Source organism: Gastrolobium bilobum, unplaced genomic scaffold, assembly GCF_033153095.1.
Source record: "Gastrolobium bilobum isolate Gb01-03AN ecotype WA unplaced genomic scaffold, APGP_CSIRO_Gbil_v1 utg6105, whole genome shotgun sequence".
Lineage (NCBI taxonomy): Eukaryota > Viridiplantae > Streptophyta > Magnoliopsida > Fabales > Fabaceae > Gastrolobium > Gastrolobium bilobum.
This window is the reverse complement of record NW_026899702.1, coordinates 657,399-679,406: the sequence shown is the minus strand read 5'-3', so window position 1 is coordinate 679,406 and position 22,008 is coordinate 657,399. Positions and strand designations below refer to the sequence as shown.

General features: G+C 36.6%; 2 protein-coding genes across 2 annotated transcripts; both read right to left on the bottom strand.

Moving 5' to 3' along the window:
* Positions 1 to 1,025: 1,025 nt before the first annotated feature.
* Positions 1,026 to 1,856, bottom strand: LOC133292781 (RING-H2 finger protein ATL63-like). Its single transcript, XM_061491239.1, has one exon. The coding sequence runs from the start codon at positions 1,797 to 1,799 to the stop codon at positions 1,050 to 1,052; it is 750 nt and encodes a 249-aa protein (XP_061347223.1). The 5' UTR covers positions 1,800 to 1,856; the 3' UTR covers positions 1,026 to 1,049.
* A 1,437-nt stretch (positions 1,857 to 3,293) lies between these two features.
* LOC133292740 (6-phosphofructo-2-kinase/fructose-2,6-bisphosphatase-like) lies at positions 3,294 to 21,252 on the bottom strand. The gene is made up of 23 exons (XM_061491184.1): positions 21,071 to 21,252; positions 20,906 to 20,969; positions 20,355 to 20,596; positions 19,416 to 19,610; positions 18,554 to 18,763; positions 18,332 to 18,427; positions 18,066 to 18,164; positions 17,922 to 17,951; positions 16,200 to 16,253; positions 9,767 to 9,820; positions 9,604 to 9,681; positions 9,407 to 9,498; positions 9,271 to 9,328; positions 9,119 to 9,193; positions 8,209 to 8,256; positions 5,738 to 5,835; positions 5,354 to 5,429; positions 4,483 to 4,545; positions 4,305 to 4,396; positions 4,088 to 4,156; positions 3,937 to 4,000; positions 3,773 to 3,838; positions 3,294 to 3,540 (listed from the first exon to the last, which is right to left on the bottom strand). The coding sequence occupies exons 1-23, from the start codon at positions 21,236 to 21,238 to the stop codon at positions 3,463 to 3,465; spliced, it is 2,169 nt and encodes a 722-aa protein (XP_061347168.1). The 5' UTR covers positions 21,239 to 21,252; the 3' UTR covers positions 3,294 to 3,462.
* Positions 21,253 to 22,008: the final 756 nt, after the last annotated feature.

Here is a 22,008-nt window from a genome sequence, read left to right as displayed (position 1 = left end):
CTATTAGCACTTATTAATTCTTTCTTTTGGCTAATGCAAGGCTTACCAAACAGTAAGAACATAGCTTGTATCCAGAAATTTTTTTTACGCGTGCTGAAATTCAATTCCTAAAAAAAATCAGTTAGTACAATTATTTCCATAATTACATAAACAGAAACCAACCATTTTTAAAAGGGTTACATGTGAAACTCATTTTTAATTATGTACTTTTAAAAATACGTAATTGTAATATTAAAATTATTTTTTTTAACGATATACTACCCAGAAAGTAGATAAATAAAAAATGACCATGGTTCTTATATTTTTGTTTTTAAAATCAGTCAATGTCAAGTCAGTTACTGGTTTCAATGTGTACGTTGCTTGTATGAGAATCATTTAAATTTTTTAAGAGACTTATGAATTTTGTTTTTGGCTCTTGCATATGTTTGTGTGCATGTGGGTGGATGATAGGAACACTAACCAAAATATTACTCTTCACTAAGTTTTTTATCTAAATGTTACGTGAATAGTATTATTTTTCCAATCTGTCACGGGGACAAGTTCGTTACCCGATGTAGCAAATTCGGTTTGCTGACGTGTCACATTTCTAATAGACATCAAGTTCGCTACACTGGGTAACAAATTTGATTTTAACCAAGTTCGTTATCCAATGTAACGAACTCCGTACTTATTTTTTTTTTTTTTTTTAACTTAGTACTTGTTATCCACTAGAAATGTGACACGTCAGCAAATCGAGTTCGCTACAACGGATAGCGAACTTGCCCCCGTGGCGGATTGAAAAATAACACTGTTTACATGACATTTAGGTAAAAAACTTGGTGAATAGCTACATTTTGATTGACTTCCTGATTTAATACTCCTAGCTAATTGAGAAAAATATAATAAGAGAGAAAATTGACAAACCAAACAATTTAACAAAAAATGCATAACCAAGCCAACAAAATAATCTGTATAGAAATGACTAATCACAGTGATTGCTCAATTTCATTTCATGGTTGTGTATGTGGACATTGACAAGAATTCATCTCATTCTGAACCATCTAATTCATTTACATTGAAAGACAGAAAAACTTTGTACTCAGCATTCTCTTCAAAGAGTAACCCAACAGAGATGATGAAGTTTCTGATACAGAACCATTCACCCCAACACCTCCATAATTATCATTCCCACGATCATTCTCGCTAATCTCATAATTTGGAGTACCAATCACAATCTCAAGCACAGTGTCATCATCACCACCATCATCCTCATCAAAGGAACCCAATTGAGAATTGTTGTGAACAACACCACCCATCACAATAGGAGCTCTACAAATTGGACAATTGCAATGCGAACTCAACCACATGTCAATGCACTCCACGTGAAAAGCATGGCCACACTTGGGTAAGCTCCTTCCAATCTCGCCCTCCTCAATAGCGCTCAAACAAATCACGCATTCCAATTCCTCTGCTTCTGCTTCTGTTGTTTCATATACAAACATGGGAATCGCCGAAACTATCGCCGAGTCGAGTCCTTTGGTCGAAATGGGTGAGTTTTCTATGTTGATGTTGTGGAAGTTGGAAGGCCCGAGGAAGCCTGATATGCTCACCGGAGTTCGCCGGTGGCGAGCCTGTGACTGTGACTGGACCTGAGCTAAGAACCACTTGGCATACACGTGGAGTAGAAGGACGAAGAGGATGACTAGGATCAGGGAAACGATGGCTGCAAGCATGATGTTGCCGTTGTCGGAGAACATGTTCTCAGCGAGTTGACTCAGTGGGTTAGTGGACTCGTTGGGTGAATCGGATTGGCTTAGCATTGTGAGGGAAGTGTAATTTGCTTGAATTGGGGAAAATGGGTAGAATCTATTTGCAGAAAAGGTTTGAACTTGGAAGGGTTTTAGGAAGATGATTCAGATACCCAAGAACACCCATTTTGTGCAATGGAGAATCTTGTTTTCTTCTGCTTGTTTCGGTTACTTTTGCTACTTCTTGTTGTGTGTGTGTGAAAACGTTAACGTGGAAATGAAGGGAATGTAAAATTGGGGGGTGTTGCTGGCTCTTGCATATAATGTGTATTTGCATGTGATGGTTGGCAAACACTAAGATTTTGTCATGGATTCTATAGTGTAAAGGACCTGAGGGTGATAGGTACTATTGAAGTCAGAGGAGAATCCCTGTATCCAAGGGGTTTATGGGAACTCATGCATGGGGATAAAGGGAAGAGGGGGGCAGAAATGAAGCACTCGTGAAGGCAACGGCAGTGGAGTGAAGGGTAGGTGAGTTTTATTGGATTCATGTGAAGGGTTTTCATTTGTTTATAAATGGTTTTTAATTAGTTAAATATGGTGCAGTTGGGGAAAAGGATCCTAAGGCAAAAGACTTGTGACTCGTGACCGAGAAATAAGAAATTCTCGGTCTTGCAAATTACACCAACAAAGGCAAAGTCAATCATGAAAAGGGTGGCACCCCTCCATAATTTCTACACTTTCACATTACTCATCATCTTTTTCTGGGACTTTCATGCATTTATTTAAACTTTGTCAATATTAGAGTGGGTGTTCTAATTTATTTTGCTAGGTGGGGTAGAGGAGGATGGGTCCCCCAATTCCTGTTTTAATGGGGTTCAGGGGTCCCATATGAATGGAACCAGACAATATAAGGGTTTTTTTTTTTTTTATTTGACCACCCTACTACAGCCACCCTGATAGCAGTAATTGATTTTTGCATAGATTCCACCATATTTTGCTGCATGTTTCCGGCCATGGATTCGCTTTTCAGTGTTTAGAGTGGGCATAGCGTATAGTATAGGCTCGTGCACCCTGACGTACCCAGAATGGTGTCAAAAGGGCCTGTTCCATACGCTCATCATAATTCATACAGTTTTTTTCTTTTTTTGGAGTTGGAAATCATTACGCATGTTTTCTTTTTTCCTAAAAAGAATACTTTGGTTTTCCTTTATTGGATCACTCCACAACAAATCAATTGATTTGACATTTCGTACAATTAATGATCCTCATATATACTATAAATGCCTATCTTTTTTCTATGAGAAGTGTCACTAATATAGAAATTTGCATTAAAAAAGGAAACTTTATTTTGAGTTTTTTTTCTTTGATTTTTTAATGGTCCGCAAATGCGGATACCCGTCAGGATCATCTTTCAACTTTGCAATGGATTTGCGAAATTGAATCACACAACACCTAGGATATGTTTGAGTGGAAAATGGAAAGAGAGGGAAGTAAAGAGGATGGGAAGTTGTGTAATAAGTTGCATTATTTTATTTTGATGTTTCAAATTCTTCATATTGGAAACTAAAGAATGCTCATGAAAATGAATAAAGTAACTTTTAGAGGATACCAATTTACATGATATTTCATCACTTTTTTTTCCTCATTGTAAAAAAATTAATCTAAACAATGATAAAGTTCAGTTAAAAATATCTCCTTCCCCTCTCTTTTCTCTCCTCTTCACCTTTTCATTTCAGTCCATTAGTTTGTATCTTTTCTCTTGGACACCTGTAACTCCCAAGTGTATCTCTATTATCGTATGCAGGGGCACCTGTAAATAAACAAAGCTCACATTAGAAATCTTGTGCAAATTCATGATTCATTAAAACGTTTCTCAAAATGCTATGGTGATTCTATAAATTTTGTTAACACCAAAATAGCTATATTTCAGTTTAGTCTTAATTCTTAAATATTTGTGCCGTGAAACTGGATCAGACTTTTGCATCAACTCTATCTTCCATATTAGAGTAAGAATTCAGCTAAAATATGAATCTACATAATACCTCCATATGTGGAATTTCTTTCAAAGGTCTGTCAGTAAAATAAGCATATAATGCCCTCAAAACTGCCTGCAATGAGAAAAGCATTGAAGAAACTCAAGGATTAAGACCAGTCAACCATAGGGCCTACATAAGCGCAAGTTTACATTAAAAGTCATATGTAAAACCTGGTGAGATATCACAACAACAGGTGCTCGTTGTCGCTCAAGCTCAATAATTACAGGCTCTAACCTGCATCATTTAATAAAACTGAAGTTATTTATATCAATCAAGGAGTAGTTAGGAGCTCAATAATGTTAAAATATGCAATGCATCAACCTTTGAATAACATCCAAGTAAGACTCTCCACGTGGATAACGATACCTAAGCTTGTCCTTTTTGCGGGATCTGCAATAAAAGAAAAGCAAAAATAAAATAAAATAACTGCAGGTAGTTAAACTTTTTTAAACAGCATTGTGCTCCCATCATGCACTTGCTTTTTATGACCAGTTGCATTCAACTTGCAAATGAAAGAGATTACAAGTTTGCGACATACTCATACTCCTCTGGCATGTTGTTCTTGATTTCTTCATATGTCATCCCATCACAAACCCCAGCATTTATCTCATCAAGTGCGCGCCATTGTATCTAACATATACAGATAGCAAGTACACAAACACCATTAATGTGTAATTTTGTCAACCCAAATCTCCTGACTTAAGGATGACACTAACCTTAGGAAATCCAACAATTGGACCTGCTGTCAGAATTGTTCGCTGCAGTGTACTAGTCCATATCTAGATACCCATTACAAACATCACAAGCCATTCATTATTTCAGAAGTCGCACATATTATTATACACGCACAGATCCACTTAGCTGATGTGAGAACTCATTCACCATTAAATTGATATAACTTCAACAAAAGCCTACACATAAAATGAATGCGTTTTTTCTTTTGGTAGTGTCAGATATACAAACTCAAGAAAAGCCAGAATGTTACTTTGTAAATCATGTTTTATTTCTTGCCCAAGAGGCTTAACTTGCTTGGCAGGACATCTGCTCAACAACGTATAACTATTGCCTTCCCTTCAACTTCAATGCTAAAACTACACAGTTCAGAATCCCCCACCCCCACCTTCCTCCACAACACAAATACTTAACCAGACCAACTAAAAGTTACTTACATAACAATGTCAATGACTGACTAACATATAACTACCAGTTTTTCATCATGATTAAAAAATCACTCCTCGTTTAACCCGATTAGCGAGTGTAGGGTAGAGGAAATCCTTGTACGCAGCTTTACCCTTGCATAATTGCAGAGAGGCTATTTCCTGAATTTGAACCCATGACCTTTCAGTCATGAAGGAACAGTTTTACCACTGCTCTGGTTCGCCCCTTTTTAGTTTTTCATCATGATTAAGTGATATAAGATCTTTATTATTGATACTAGATCACAGTTCAACATAAATATTATATGTAGCTATAGCAAACTAGGCAATATCTGTAGAAGGAATATGGCATTCAAGCATCAACTTCTCATAAGCATTGGGTTCCAAGGGAAAAAACAAAAATTGAATATAGACATTTGGAAAAGCTTACACAAGCAGCTCGTTCTGATTTGAGACGTTTTTCTACAAATTTGGCAAGCTTCTTTTTATAAAGTTCTCCAGTCTCACTGTTGAAACAAATTGCATTGTGGCCTGGTTAGTCAGCTAAAATTTCATAGCAATTCTTGTTAAGAAACCATATCTCACTCAAAAGAAGAGAGTAAGGCTGAGATTTGAGAACATGAATTGTCTCCTCACCCCTACCCTCGCTAGTCGGGGTTTAATGGGGAATGTTTTTCAATTGTTCGTCTTTTAAGCAAAACAGCAACAGAATTCTGATTTTCATTCATAGAACTACCTTTTTGTCAGCCTAAGTCCTTATCAATTTTAACATTACTACATCGAATAGTGACAGAAGCCATTTATGACAATATACCTTAATGGAGGATCTCCTCCAATTCTTCCTCTAACATTATCCTGACTTTCTCCATGCCGCGTAAGTAATATTGGGCGTGGTGTAAGATGTGTATTAAGCTGCAAGAAAATAATAAGTTGTTCTTCAGAAACTTACAACCGATATGAAGTAGCATTGCTGGATGTGCACCATTAATCTTCTAGCAAAAGCCATTATCTCAGGAAGTCAAACAAAAAAAAAACTTTTGTACCTTAACTTATTTTCATATTTTGTTTTTGTTGTTTAAGTTTTCCTTTTTTTAAATTCATCCTTTATGTTTTGAAATATCATCAATGTTTCTCTGTCAGACTCCATAAAATCCACTAACTGAACTTATGTGGTTTAAAGTCGAAAACTTGATTAAAATCACCAAGTCTAAAGCATACTTTTTGCCCCTTAACTTATTCTTGAATTTCATTTTTTTCATATAAGTTTTATTTGTTCTAAAATCATCATAGATTTTTTGAATGTTGTTAATTTCTTTCTGTTATAACTCCGTCAAATTTACTACAAGAACATGCTTAAGTAAGCATCAGACATGGAAAGCTTAGCTAACTTAACCATCGGAGAGAAAAAAAGAATTTTTGGATCACTATGAAAAGCTTATCGCTACACGAAATAATGTAAAGAACCAATTCAACCTAAAAGCTTAAGCTGTTAGGTGAAGCTACATTAATGATTTTTATATAACTCTAACACGCCCCCTCACACGAGAGCCCATTGGGCTTGAAAGGTGGATGATGCATCAAGCCCAGCTTACCCGTACTAAGAAACTCCACAAGAGATATTAATTAAATGAGGAATGGTGAGGATCGATCTCGTGACACCGAGGCTCTGATATCATGTAAAAAACCAATTCAACCCAAAAGCTTAAGCTGTTGGGTGAGGTTACATTAATGGTTTTTATATAACTCTAACAAATAATGACCAAAATATCAACTGAATCATTAGACTTGCAAAGGTTCCCACAGTTTCTGCTTGCCAGAAGTTCTAAGGGACATGCCTTTTCCACAAAAACGTAAGTTTAATTATGCATTTCATTGTATGAAGCCAGCCATACCAATTATATGATGCAATATGTGAGTTACTAGGGAACTTGTTGAGATATATAAAATCATTAATGTAACCTCACCTAATAGCTTAAGCTTTTGGGTTGAATTAGGTCTTTACATGGTATCAGAGCCTCGGTATCCCGGGTTCGATCCTTACCACCCCCCATTTTCTTTCTAGTGGAAATTCTTTCTTCGCACAGGTAGGTGGGTCTGTGCATTATCCACCTTTCAAGTCCAGTGGGCTCTCGTGTGAGGGGGCGTGTTGAGATATATAAAATCATTAATGTAACCTCACCCAATAGCTTAAGCTTTTGGGTTGAATTGGTTCTTTACAGAACTTCTCTATCTCCAAAGGATAAAAGATCACAGTGACAGCTAATTTAAACTAATTTTCTTGTTAGAGATATAAAACCATTCATATGCTTTCACCCAACATCAATATTGGAAAGGAGGGAGAGGTTGATGAGAATACAAACCATTGAATCACAGCAATTTGGATGAAATGACGCAATACATCCGGATTTTTGTGTGATCAAAAAATCTCTATGAGACTAAAGGAAATTTTTTAAAGAATAATAGTAAAGCGAGCAATGTCGGAGTGGAATGTTGACCAGCACATAAACAACATGAGCATAAAATTTGGAGTAACGAGTAGTAGTAAAATTAGACTTAATAGAGTAGGAAGTAGATTGACATACAATTTGTCTTAGGATGGACTGGAGGAAAGCTATTAGCATTGTGAAGGCATAGACTCGTTATTTTTTATGTGCCAGACGACCGTTTTAGTCCTTTTTCCCTACATTTATTTATTTATTTAATTTCTTCCTCTTTTTTATTTTTCTTTTCCTTCAATCTTTTCTTACTTTTTATTTGGGTTCATCGACCTCCAACCCCAATTAGTTTTGGATAAGTGTGATGTGGATGTTGATGTTGATGTTGATGCTTTCATCCAACAACTTAAGCTTTTAGGATAGTTGGTTTATGACAAAAGTCATTCATGTACCTTGACTTAATAGCTTAAGCATTTGGTAGGTGGTACATGACATGGTACTACAGGGCTCTTATCTTTCCCGCCTCATATTTTTCAAAAAAAAGAAAAAAGAAAAAAGAAAAAAAGAAAAAGTTGAATGCTAGCACAAGTCATGAGGTAATTGGGCTTATACCTTATTAATACTTCAAGCCCAAAAGGCTTTTGCTTTAGGGGTGTGTTAGAGATATGAAACCATTCATGTGTTTTCACTTAATAGTTAAACTTTTTGAATAATTGGTCTATGACATTTCTCAATAGTGGCAAATTGGGTCACATTTTATTAATTAACGAAATCAAATGTTTTGCTTGCCTCTGTGTGTGAAGCTTTGACTGTAATTAAGTGATTAACCACATTCTTCAAAGATACTTACCAAGAAAAAGACAATTCGGCCAGGTAGGTAGCCACTGATATTTTTCACCTAAACGAAAAGATAGAGGCTGTGAATAATTGACAAATTAAAGTCACACCATAGACCATATTTCTAAATGGCTAGAGAAAAACTAATGGAGATGCACACATATTTGCAACAAGAAATACCATAGTATCAAAGCAGCCTCCCATAAAAATTTTCAAACAACAGAATTATTTTAACATCACCTTGCTTAAACATGGTCAGACAGATTATTATCATAAAGTATACAGGTGTGGAACATTTTGGTCGTCCTTTAAAGTTCCAACCAAGCAATACCAACACATAGTATAATTTTATTCACTATACAGTTTATAACTCAACCAAGAGGGTAAGGGTTCAATTCTTGTCTTAGTTCCTAACTCTGTCTGATTCTGATCATGAATTTGTTACCTACCAACAAAATTTAGAGCTGACTTAAGAGTTTTTCTAACTTATCTGTTTCATAGTATGCAGTATATAATTCTGATACTGGTAAGTGATCTGTATAAACATAATGCTTTCATATAGTAGTAATATGCTTTCTAATACTGATTCTTTGTAGAACAAAAACACCTTGAATTTTATACTTTCAGTGAACCATGCAACAAATGATTAAGCCAGGTACAAAAGTGGAGTCAAGAACACAATAGTTATAAGTTATTTAAAGTTAGAGATTAAAGTAAAACAATGCTATTTAAGTTCCCTACACCCATCTAGTTTAACTAATAGAATATATTAAAAATTTTACTAACCCAAACTACAGCTACCATATGGACAACGCACAACAGACATGCATATCAAATTTGTGATACTAGCTAGCCAAAGAATGAGCTAAGTAAAAAGGCTATACTCAACACATAAAGATGACATAAATAAATGTAAAACTTACTTGTATTTGGCCACCATTTCCACTGGCCATATCAATCATTTTTATGTAAGATCCTTCTTCTACTGTCTCATAAACCTGGTAATATGAAACCAACATTATTTAAAGCAAAAGCTCACCTAGAACAGTCAGTAGAAGTACATATAAAGACTTGCCTTCTCATAATTGGCTACACGATTTTTAAAGTCTCGCAACCCAGCCTCAAAATCTGGCCTGCAAAAGAAAGCTAATTGCATATATATCCACGCAGTCAACAAGATAAGATGTCACTGGTTTTAAAGGAAACATTACACTTCTGCATAGTCTGGACTTTGCTGAATCTTAAAACGTATATTTCTTTCAATTATTTCTACATCATTGCATATTGTTTCCAGAAAGATAATCTGTAATAAAAACGCAAAGATGCATCAGAAGAGTTCAAAATCAAAAATAAAATTTTCATATCATATACATAACAGTGCCAAATTGCCAATCTGTGACTACAGTACCTTGCATCTTCCTTCAGCCAATTTCATCAGCATGTTTCTTCTCTGCTTGCTACTGTTTGTGGCATCAAATATCCCAACCTAAATCCAAATTAAAACTTATGCAAAAGAACTTGAAAGAAGGCGGCATTAAAGTAACAGAGTTATTCAACGAGGATGAATTTACCTGGCCACCTTTTTGCATCCAAGATATCATATCTTCAAATGTCAGCCTTGCTACCTAATGGTACATATACATTATATATTAAAACAATGTAAGCAGAGAAGGTCAACATGATGTTAACATTACCAGAATCGACCATGACAGCAAAATATTATAATTTAGAAGCAGCATCATATTGAAGGGTAACGTAGCCTTAACTGGTATCTATGTCTGTAATTGGAAGCCACCTATTCCTAGGGTGTAAGCTAGGTGGGGCTGTAGAGAATTAGGCCCTAAGCAAGCCAAGGTAATGTGAATCACACTTGGCGGGAAACCTTTTACAACTTCGGGGGAGAAGAGATATAAGAGAGGAGATAGGGCCAGATTGCATCTGGGACAACTGTCAACAAGTTACTTGGACAAAATTTGACTAGGACATTCAGCATCTGGGACAAAGATTAATGGGGCTGCATTTGGGACAAGGACAAACGGGGCCAGACTACAACTTCCAAATCCCCCCCCCCCCCCCCCCCCCCCACCCTTTCTCTTTCAATGATTATATGGCATTGGAAACGAGACAACGATAACAACAATGTGGATAGGAGTTGGCACCAAAAGAAACAACAACAAACAAGAGGAAGCAAGGGGCTACATTCAAGATTGAACACCCAAAGCACACTCTGCACGAAGCTTATTTTGCTAGATAACAAGAAAGATCCTTGGATGCGAATGTGCTTTTAATTGTTGGATCCACCATTTGTTCCAAACTCTCACAATCATGAAGCTTGGATGAAAATCAAGTTTTGGCTTTATTGTTCATCAGTGGTCTCAAAAGAGCCAAGCCACAGTCAGTCAGTCACAAACACAAGGCATCAGATTTTCATCCAATGGAATATTGGCAGCCTTCAAGTTATCGTGGGAAACAGGAGGGGAGAACAGGGAATGCAAATAATCTAGAACCTGAGCAATACCTAGAGCAATCTGGAGATGGATGGCCCACGATAAAAGTTTGTATGCTTCACTATGAAGAACTTAGTCTAGAGTAAGATTTCTGACATAATTGTAGACAAGATGTTATCTGTGCTCCAAACAGTAACCTTTAAGTGCAAAAATACTGGGGTGCTTCAGACAGGAGGCAATACAAACGTCATCTAAGAACTTTTCCTCTTCAGTGAAAGACAAGCTCGCCATGTTGATATTTTTCACAGCCAAAATAGGAAATTCAGCTCTGTAAACAAGGCCAAGAGATCAGTCTCCAAGAAGGTTGTCTTCATTGAAGCTATTTGCAACCAACTGAACCTCAGGTGCTGAATAAACCTTCATCCCTTTAATGAATTTGTCTTTTTCGGAAAAACTTCTTGACATTTCCCGTTCTTTTATGGTTCTGGGAAGGTAACCGCCTTGGACCCAAAAGGGATGCAACATTGAAAGGTGGGATCTGCAATCTCTCATCTAGTGTTGTAGTAGAGACCTGTTCTGCTGCACTATTGGAAAAACCTCTCAAGTTGAAATTTTGCTAAAAAGATACAAGAGAACACAAAACTTTATAGACATCAGAGGATGTGGCAAACGTTGAAAATGCACAGCTACCAAATGGAGTTGAACTGTGCCAGTGAGAATAGATCTGAGAACAGAAACACATGGCGAACACCATAAGACTCGCGATGGCCAAAAAGTAGAGGGGTCACACAGCCATCTGTGGCTAAAAGTTGGAATGAGAGAACCGGAAGAGGGGCTGACAACAAACAGATCCACAGATGACGAGTTCAGCGGTGTAGATAGTGGCAGAATGTACTCAAAAGATCAAGAGTTGAAGTGGAATATTGAGCCATGGTATCCACCACTTTTGAACTTAGTTGACTAAAACAACTACATAATTCGGAAAGATCATGCAAATGACACTTGTTTATGATAACCGAATTGCATTGCATCTTGCTTCCAATCATGATTTCCATCAGATGTCCAAACACATTTAGGTGGATTGTCATTTTGTCAAAGAAAAAATATAATCCGGAGACAATGACACCTAATTGTCAATTCAAATGATCAATTGGCGAATGTTTTCACCAAATCTTTGAGAGGTCCTCAGATAAGTTATCTTTGTAACAAAATTGAAGTTTGACACATATGACCTATATGCCCCAATTTGAGAGTTTAGGTTTTAGTACAAGTGTCTAGATTCAATACTTCTTTGTATAAGCAACCAATAAACTTTACTCAACATATTGCCTATTTATATCTGTAGAAAATTAGAATTCAAACATGTTTCCGTTTTTATTTCCTATTAATTAGGATTGATTATGATTGATTAGGATTGATTATGATTAATTGTGATTGATTAGAATTGATTGTGATTAGGATTGTGATAGGATTGATTAGTCATCACTTAGTCATTCTTAGCGATTCTTTCTTGTATAAATACTCACTCATGTAATTTATTCAATATCAATATACAAAAACTTCTTTTCAATATGGTATCAGAGCGGGTTCGTTCCTACCCTAATTCAAATCTGAAATAACCATCCAAACACTTCCATCACCGTCAAACACCTCCTAAACACCGCCTTGAATCTGTCCAACACAGAAACCTAGTTTACTGACCTCCGATCAAAAAAGTGAGGTGACCATTCGACTCAGAAGGATCCGACGAGTCGACCACCGCTGGACCCATCGCCGTCAGCCGCTGCACGCGCCACCACGCGCCGCCTTCCAGACGTTTTTTTTCCGTCGCGACTTGCACAGACCTTCTCGCCGGCTTCTCCCCTTCCTGTTCCAGAGGTCAGATCAAAAGTTTACAAAACTTGATTTTTCATCAACGGTCAACCCTTCTCTTTTTATTCATGGCTTCCTCAAAACACTTTTTTTATTACCACGAGCAACCTCCTAAGGCCACTAGTCATGTGGTCCAGCAAGGTACAACTTTCCATGTTGATAGTCAAAATCATTGGATCCTTGATTCTGGAGCCTCTGATCATATGACAGGTAATCTTGGCTTGTTTTGTTCATACACTCCATATTCTGAACCTTCTCGGGTCAAGATCGCCGATGGCAGTTTTTCCCAGATTGCGGGACACGGAACCATTAAACTTTCTGAGCTGATTACTTTGACATCGGTTCTTTATGTTCCTTCTCTGACTTGTAATCTCATTTCCATTAGCAAGCTCACCTCTGAGTTGCATTGCTTTGCTAAATTCTTTCCACATGGTTGTGTTTTTCAGGAACAGGACTCGGAGAGGATGATTGGCAGTGCTAGAGAGGATGGTGGACTTTACTACTTTGAGGAGGATGTGACTCATGAAGCTGTTTTCGTAGAAAAAAACTCTATGTTTCCTTTTGATTCATGTAATGATGTTATGCTGTGGCATCGTAGGCTAGGCCATCCAAATTTTATTTATCTTCAGAAGTTGTTGCCAAACTTATTTATTAATAAAAGTCCAAGTTTGTTTTCTTGTGATATTTGTCAACTTGCCAAGCATACTCGTGCTCATTATCCTTCTAAAGTTCACCATGACTCTTCCCCATTTTCCTTAATTCATAGCGACATATGGGGTCCAGCCCGTGTTAAAAATATTTCAGGCACTCGATGGTTTATTACCTTCATTGATGACCATTCTCGAGTTTGTTGGGTGTATCTTCTAAAGGATAAGTCCGATGCTGCATCCGTGTTTAAAAAATTTCATGCCATGGTTCAAACCCAATTCCAAGTTGCTATACAAATTCTTCGTACAGATAATGGCAAAGAGTATTTTAACTCTATTCTTGGAGAATATCTTTCCCAACATGGCATCCTTCACCAAAGCTCGTGTCCTGACACACCCCAACAAAACGGAGTTGCGGAAAGAAAAAACCGACATCTCCTTGAAGTTGCTCGGGCTCTTATGTTTACCACGAGTGTTCCTAAATATCTTTGGGGAGAGGCAGTTCTCACTGCCTCGTATCTGATAAATCGAATGCCATCTCGCATTCTGAAATTTCAGTCTCCTCTTTCTAGTCTTGTTCGTATCTTCCCTTCCTTCCGAGGTGTCTCCTCCTTACCTCTCAAGTTATTTGGTTGTGTTGTATTTGTCCATATTCCCTCCCATCAACGGTCTAAGCTTGATCCTAAGTCTCTCCAGTGTGTCTTTATTGGTTATTCTCCTACTCAACGTGGCTATAAGTGTTATTCACCCTCTCTTCGTAAGGTCTTTGTCTCTATGGATGTCACTTTTTCTGAGAATGACCATTTCTTCCCCTCGACTTCTCTTCAGGGGGAGTCTATAGGAGTAGATGAAGATCAGTCATGGGAACCTATTAATGCCACAGTATTACCTCTACTTTTGGAAACGAGGGGAGCTACAGAATCCTCACCATCAGGAGCCTCCTCAAAATGGGGACAAGTTTATAGCAGGCGAAAGCCTCCTCAAAGTGTGAATAACCCAGAGCCTCTACACTGCCAGGATTCTGAACCATGTTCTAGTTCCAGCACCCCAATACTTGAGTGTCATGGTGAAAATGATCTACACTTGCCCATTGCTCTCAGAAAAGGTACTCGATCTTGTACTACTCATCCTATTTCTAATCATATTTCATATGGAAAGTTGTCCCCAGGGTTTCGTGCTTTCAATACTATGTTGGATAGTACAAAGATACCGAGAAATATACATGAGGCTCTCAATGATAAAAAATGGAGGGATGCTGTCTTTGAAGAAATGAATGCTTTAGAAAGAAATGGAACTTGGGAGATAGTGACCCTACCCAAAGGAAAAAAGGAAGTAGGATGCAAATGGGTGTTTACAATAAAATTCAATGCAGATAATAGCATCAACAGATACAAGGCAAGATTGGTTGCAAAGGGTTTCACTCAGACTCATGGGATAGATTATCATGAGACTTTTGCTCCGGTTGCTAAAGTCAATACCATCCGAGTTCTCTTATCTCTTGCTGCCAATCTAGATTGGCCTCTGCAACAGTTAGATGTGAAGAATGCATTCCTAAATGGTGACTTACATGAAGAAGTCTATATGGATCCTCCACCTGGTTTTGAAAAGGGAAATGGATCAGTGTGTAAACTAAAAAAGTCTCTATATGGATTGAAACAGTCTCCCAGAGAATGGTTCGACAAATTCACACAAGCAGTCAAAAGAAGAGGCTTAATTCAAGCACAGACTGATCATACTCTCTTCCACAAACACTCTAAGGATGGTAAAATTGCTATTCTTATTGTATATGTAGATGATATAATTCTTACAGGTGATGATATTGAGGAATTGAACACCTTGAAGAAATTTCTAGCAGCTCAATTTGAACTCAAAGACCTTGGCACTCTCAAATATTTCCTTGGTATGGAAGTTGCTAGGAGCAAAACAGGCATCACTCTAACACAAAAGAAATATGTTCTAGATCTTTTGTTGGAAACAGGAATGTTAGGGTGTAAACCTGCTAAGACACCTGTGGAACCTAATACCAAGTTAGGTATTGAAGATGGGAATGAGGTGGATAAAGAACAATATCAGCGATTGGTTGGTAAACTAATCTACTTATCTCATACGCGTCCTGACATTGCCTTTGCGGTGAGTATGATTAGTCAATTCATGCACTCACCCAAGGAGAAGCATCTTAGTGCAGTCTATAGGGTGCTTAGATACCTCAAGAATACTCCAGGAAGAGGATTATTCTTTAAAAAGGGGTATAAAAGGACAATTGAAATCTACACTGATGCAGATTGGGCAGGCTCATCAGTAGACAGAAGATCTACCTCAGGCTATTGCACCTATGTGTGGGGAAATCTTGTTACTTGGAGAAGCAAAAAGCAAACAGTGGTTGCAAGAAGTAGTGCTGAAGCAGAATTTCGAGCTTTAGCTCATGGAGTTTGTGAAGGAATCTGGTTGAGAAGACTTCTTCAAGAGTTGAAGATTTCATATTCCCTACCAATAAAACTATATTGTGACAACAAGGCAGCTGTTAGCATTGCTCAAAATCCTGTGCATCATGATCGAACAAAGCACGTGGAAGTTGATCGTCACTTCATCAAAGAAAAATTAGATGATGGAAGTGTGCATTTGATATATGTTCCAACCAAAGAGCAAACGGCAGATGTCCTTACCAAGGGCCTACACCGTCCAGCATTCGAAGACTTGATTGGCAAGTTGGGAATGATCAATATTTACCTCCCAACTTGAGGGGGAGTGTAGAAAATTAGAATTCAAACATGTTTCCGTTTTTATTTCCTATTAATTAGGATTGATTATGATTGATTAGGATTGATTATGATTGATTAGGATTGATTATGATTGATTAGGATTAATTGTGATTGATTAGAATTGATTGTGATTAGGATTGTGATAGGATTGATTAGTCATCGCTTAGTCATTCTTAGCGATTCTTTCTTGTATAAATACTCACTCATGTAATTTATTCAATATCAATATACAAAAACTTCTTTTCAATAATATCAAAATAATTATTGACCAGAAGTTACCTCATTACGTGCTTCCATGCCTTCAGGATTGTCAGCTCGAAAAAAATCAGCAGACTGCATAGAAGAACACATGGACTGAGAATAAGACCAACATTTATGGCAAGAAATCAAGTGCCCCATGATGATCACATGATGTAGCTCAATTTAAAAATTGATGACCTTGCAAAGTACAAGAGATTACATTTAAACATTGATGATGCTACATTTAACAAATTCATTCTTAGGGTCAAGCCCCAGTTCTCTTTGATTGGAATAGAGTTCAACACTAGCCACCTCCCATCTTATTACTATTCAGTGCGTAATAGTTTTAAGTTCAGTACAAGGAAACAGTAACCCGATGCATTCTTCACATTTCCAGCCCAATAGGCTGTAAGTTGAAGAGATGTATTGGAATTATAAAAACATTTTGGTTGCAAAACTTAATAGCATGAGCTTTTGGATCAAGTGGCTCATATGTGGATCCTCATGAGTACCATTTTAATAAGGATGAACAAATTGAATTATTGAGTATTTTCAGCCATGAAAAGTTTTGACAGCTGTTTAAATAACTCATACTGTATTGCAAACATTAGAGAACACCAAAAGCCCAAGCCTCTGGCATCATGCACATAATTTCAACCATTGCCCTTAAGAAATAAAAAAAGTCATGAAAATCAGCAACATATCTAAAATCAATATAAAGTTCACAAGAGCATCAACAACTGTGGACCTTCTCAACACTGTAAATTCCCTTGCCTTTCAAACCAGTATTATTCCTCCCTTCAGATCAATTTTTTTAGAAGAGTGAGCTACAAACCATTTTAGGAACAAAATTCACACCCCTGCACAGTATTCCTTTTGATGATAAAATGTGTCAAATCAAAGTCTTGTGCAAGTAATACTCTTTGATAATCAAATGTATCATATCAAAGCCGTGTGTCAAATATTAAGAGATTGTGTCAAATCTAACAGCTAGGAATGGGGTATGTCTTGGGTGTTGATGTGTGTGGCATTACGTGTCCAGTTGAAAAGACACAATCACAAAGAGTCCATCCCTAGATGTCACTCACTGAACTTAACCAAATATCTTCTTTTTATGTTTTTGACTCCAAGTATTCTCGTCGCATCATCATAATCAACTATGAGAATCCATACCTAGGTGTCACTCATTGAACTTTAGAAAAATAACAATCTTCAGATGAGGAATTCTTACACTGGAATTATTTCTTTCTTTATCTCTACTTCTTTCCTTTATTTCACTTTCTTCCCTCTCTCTTTGTCTTCTCTTATTAATTGATTTTTTTTTTTATCTCTCTATTACTTTTTTCTCTCTCATGTTATTTTCTTTCTTATGTATCTTTATTTTCACTTTATTTTATTTTTTTATTATTATAATTATTATTTTTGTACTTATCATTTGGGTTTACCTGTCACCCATCCCAACTAGTTTGGGATAAAGGTGATGTTGATGTTGTTGACCATATAGTCTGCAGTTTGCACTAACATGAACCATGTCTACTCTTATGATAAACAGTATATACAGTACATCACGCAATAAGGGATATATGAAACAAACATTAAAAAAAGAAAAAGAAAAAAGATGCACAACATATATAGTAATAGTACAGAGAACAAGTTTCTAGACTTATGAGAACTTTTGTGTCAATACAGTCTATAGAATGTAGATAATCAGCAAATGAGAATGCATAAACTATTCCATAGATTCATATACATTAAGTTTACCTGATTAGTTCCATGCTTAAGGCGACGGTACTGCGATATCAAAATGTAAGTGTGTTAACTTCATACTTGACATATTTCCAGTCTGCCATTAGGTACACAAGACTACTGATTGCAAAGAAGAATCAAGTCAAGAATGTGAACAACCTTACCAACATTGAAGTGTTTGGTATCATGGCCTAACCAACGAAGATATCTTGTAAGTTTAGCTGCAGTAAAAGTTTTACCTCGAGCTGGTAGACTCACCTAAATAAAAGAAATTAGTTATAATGATTCATTTTGAAGATATATTCTTTCATTTTGAATCTCAATTAATTTACAATTAAAACTCCAAATTGAAGAAAAAAAAGGTGATAAAAAAGAGTAGCTTAAAAAAGTTAAATGAGTAATTATTCCTTGAGCTAGAATAATACCATGACAATTGCCAAACGTCTATCCTGCTTGGGATCCAGCATCTGATCAGCAATGGCAGCAGCTGCAACAGCTCCAGCAGCTGCTGGAATAGAATTCTATTGGGGGGAGGAGGTAGAAACAACTGTTTGTGAACAACCTCAATTGACAGTTTGACACAATATAAATGCGTCCATTGGAAAAAAAAGAATAATAAACAAGAAATGGAAATCATTTGAACAAACCTCCGTATCAGTATCAAAATTAAGATCCGTAGAGAAAGTACTTGAACTATAAGATTTTATAAGTCTATGAGATCCAACACCCCTATCAACAAAAAGTCCCCTTTCACCATCTTCCTTTTGCAGAAGCGAAATTGTTCCCGCTGACCAAGACTTAACAATTCCAGGACTTTGATTCACCTTAGATGGGTCTGTGGCACTAACTTCCATTTCCTAGTTGGAACATTAACATAGCCTATTAGATGTGATAGATTGCATAATCAAGAATCAACATTACCCATTAGCTTACTTTCTTTTTTCCTCTTAGCCTCAAGTGGCTTTTTGCATTTTGAATATCATATGTACTGCTATTTCTTACTTATACTTGAAAAGGGAGAAGAGATTTCTGAACTACTTGAGGAAATACTCTACATGATTTACAATCTCTGATGTAAGTGTTAGATTATCTAGAAGATATCACATAATATCTTGATTATATCTTAAAACAGTTTAGATGGTTTCTTAGGAACAATTTCATGATTTGTTTCCTTATTTTAGGAATCCCCACTTTAGCATAAATGGGATTATTACTTTGTCTTTTATATCACAACACAGTTCATAACAATACTAAAATCTAATCAAATATGTTGAACACTAAAATCTACTTCCCCATCTAATTGAAGTCTCTAACGTAAGTACAACTACAGATCCATCACAGCTGCTGGTTCTGGTAAAAAATTTCTGAAATGTTGTGAATAAGAACAACAATTTATTAAAATGATGACAGAATGACCCTTGACTGATTTTACAAGCTTTATTTTTTGTACTAGTCACCCATTTAGAAAGTATAATCATAAATTTGAAATGCCGAAATTGAAAGTTAAACCTTTACTGTTGCAGGTTGCTCAATAGGTTCATCACTATCTCTGATGGAATATGAATTGCTGCCAGACCCACTACTAAGTGATTTGGGATTCTCTGTCAAGTTAGCGGCATATGCAAGAGCTGAATTTGCAGAAGTTGAGGGAGCTGGGACAACATAATGCTCAAGATCAAGTTCCAAAATTGCAGAAGAGGCATTCTGAACAAAAAAATTAAAATTAAGCATAAGGTCCATAGTAATGGTTCATAAAAAACTGTTTCATAGACATAGTAATGTAATCATAAGTTGGAATAAGAAAAAAGCGGGAGCACATCAAGGCCACCAGTTAAGATACATAATTGGACAAGTTGCGGTACATGACATAGTAATGTAAGAGACACACAAGCACTTCAATGAGAAACTATTGTGTTTTACCAGACCAATCACTTGATCCTTGACAATAACCATTTTGCACTATCAGATTAGAAAAATACTACGGAACAAACTACAGGTCCATGAAGAGAATGACAGCTAAAATTGGCTTGCATTAAAGAAAAATTCCGAGTACTGATCACTGCCCACACAACTAAACGAGAAATTAATTAACTATTCATTAAAAAAAGGAGAAATTAGTTGTACTATCACATCGACCATGGTTAGAAACTAATTCAATTTGGCACTAAAAGCAGAAATATATTCATTATAACAAAGTTTGCTGTATGATTAGGCATAGGGAAAAGCATATTAAAATTGTAGAACACGAAAAATGAGTAAAACAACTATATGAAATATGCAAGCCACTTGTTTCTATATATTCTAAAGAATGAATATATTTTCCAAGTTTAAGCAGCTGTACACTAATTACAATATGTAACTATCTTAAGACTTGCACAAGAGTAACACTTTGTTCTACAGCTACAAGCAGGGAAGCAAAGTCAAAGGGACATCGGGAATCCCACGTACAGCTGAAAGATGGAAATGCTTCTGATAAGCCCTCCAACTAGCAGCAAGGTCAAAGGGACAAACTCTGCTTGCTTCAACAAATACTCGACACTCAATAACTTGATCATTATCAAGCCTAAACAAAGCAAGCCTTGCACCATCTTGCAATGCTCCCCCAGTGACTAGGCGACTTGGACCCTCCTCCACAAAACAAGGTGCATCGATGTACTTGGGCTTTAGGAGGAATTTGAAATCCAAAGCCTCTGAAAATCCCAAACAAAATCAACACATCTGGTTAGAAATGTAGTCTACACCCCCCTTTCATTTCAGTGAGACAATTACCAAAAAGTAAACTTCAAAAAAACCTTAATATCATAATCCCTGCTAGTGGTGAAGTCAATAAAGCTATTTCTCAATGCTAAGAACAACACTACGCATTTTTTTTTCTTCTTAAAAAACATTTTTACCTGTTTCTTTACCTCTGAAACTCAAGACATTATTATGTAATGTTTTACATAAATTTTACAACTTAAAAAGGCAAAGCAAACATAAAGCAAGTAAGAAAGCATTACCATGATTAGGCGGAACAACAAAGCTCAACTCCCACATTGAAGAAGATTCTCGTTCCATGGAAAGCTAAAAAATTTGCACGAAAAACAATAATAAGAATAAGAACTAATAAGAAGGACCCAGAATGATAGGAATGAAATGATGAAGTGGGTATGAATAAAAATTACAGCTTTGGAAGGATCCCAGGAAGAACCAAGAGGGGAGGAGCCATAGACGTGAGGGATGAGGTCCCCAGTGAGAGGAGTGAGGTTATGGTTCTCCATCTTCACCGAAACATAGAGCAATCCCGGGATTGGGAACGTTGTTTCCTCAAAGCTATCTCGCTCCGTCCCCATTTCTTGTGTAACAGTGTGTTTGCAGTTGCAGCAGCAACTGAAATAGAATAGAAGCGTTAATGTTATGAGAACAATGTACGTGCGTAAGAACAATCCTTATCCAAGTGTGTTACTGTTCCTAGTTGTTTGTGTGTGTGTGTGTGATGTAGATAGAGAAAAGAGAGAGAGAGAGAGAGGATAGAAGTGTATTATACTATTATTATCCTAAGACTACGTGTTTGGGATTTTTGAGGATTTTTAAGAAAGAGAGGGCGATAATGTGGGGTTTAGTGCGAGTGAAGCGGATCATTTGGAAAATGTAAACATTTTCATGCAAAAAATGACTTTATTAAAATGAATGAATTGCACTGACCGTTTCACTTCAGGCCACCACCGCCAATCGCCGAATCACTACTAAAGGGTTTTTTTATTGGATAGGGACCTATTGTATTTTTATTTTTATTTTGATAAACCATGTGTATATTTTAATAGAGATAATCTTATTTGGAGTGGGTCAATTTTAAATCTCTTCCAAAAAATAATATTGGAAAAGATCAAACGCATGCCTTCGTTGATGCACTTACAGTTAACCAATTGTACATGGCTCGATCGTTGATTCAAGAAGATCGTAGTCGACTAGAGTTTTTGTCTACTAAGTATGACCAAATTATTGAAAAGATAACAATAATTTGAAATATAACAAATTACAATCAAATTCAAGTCCCAATAAAGCAGCAGATGTGATTATGATTTGTTTGGGAAGAAAAAGAAAGCAACACATTTGACGTGAT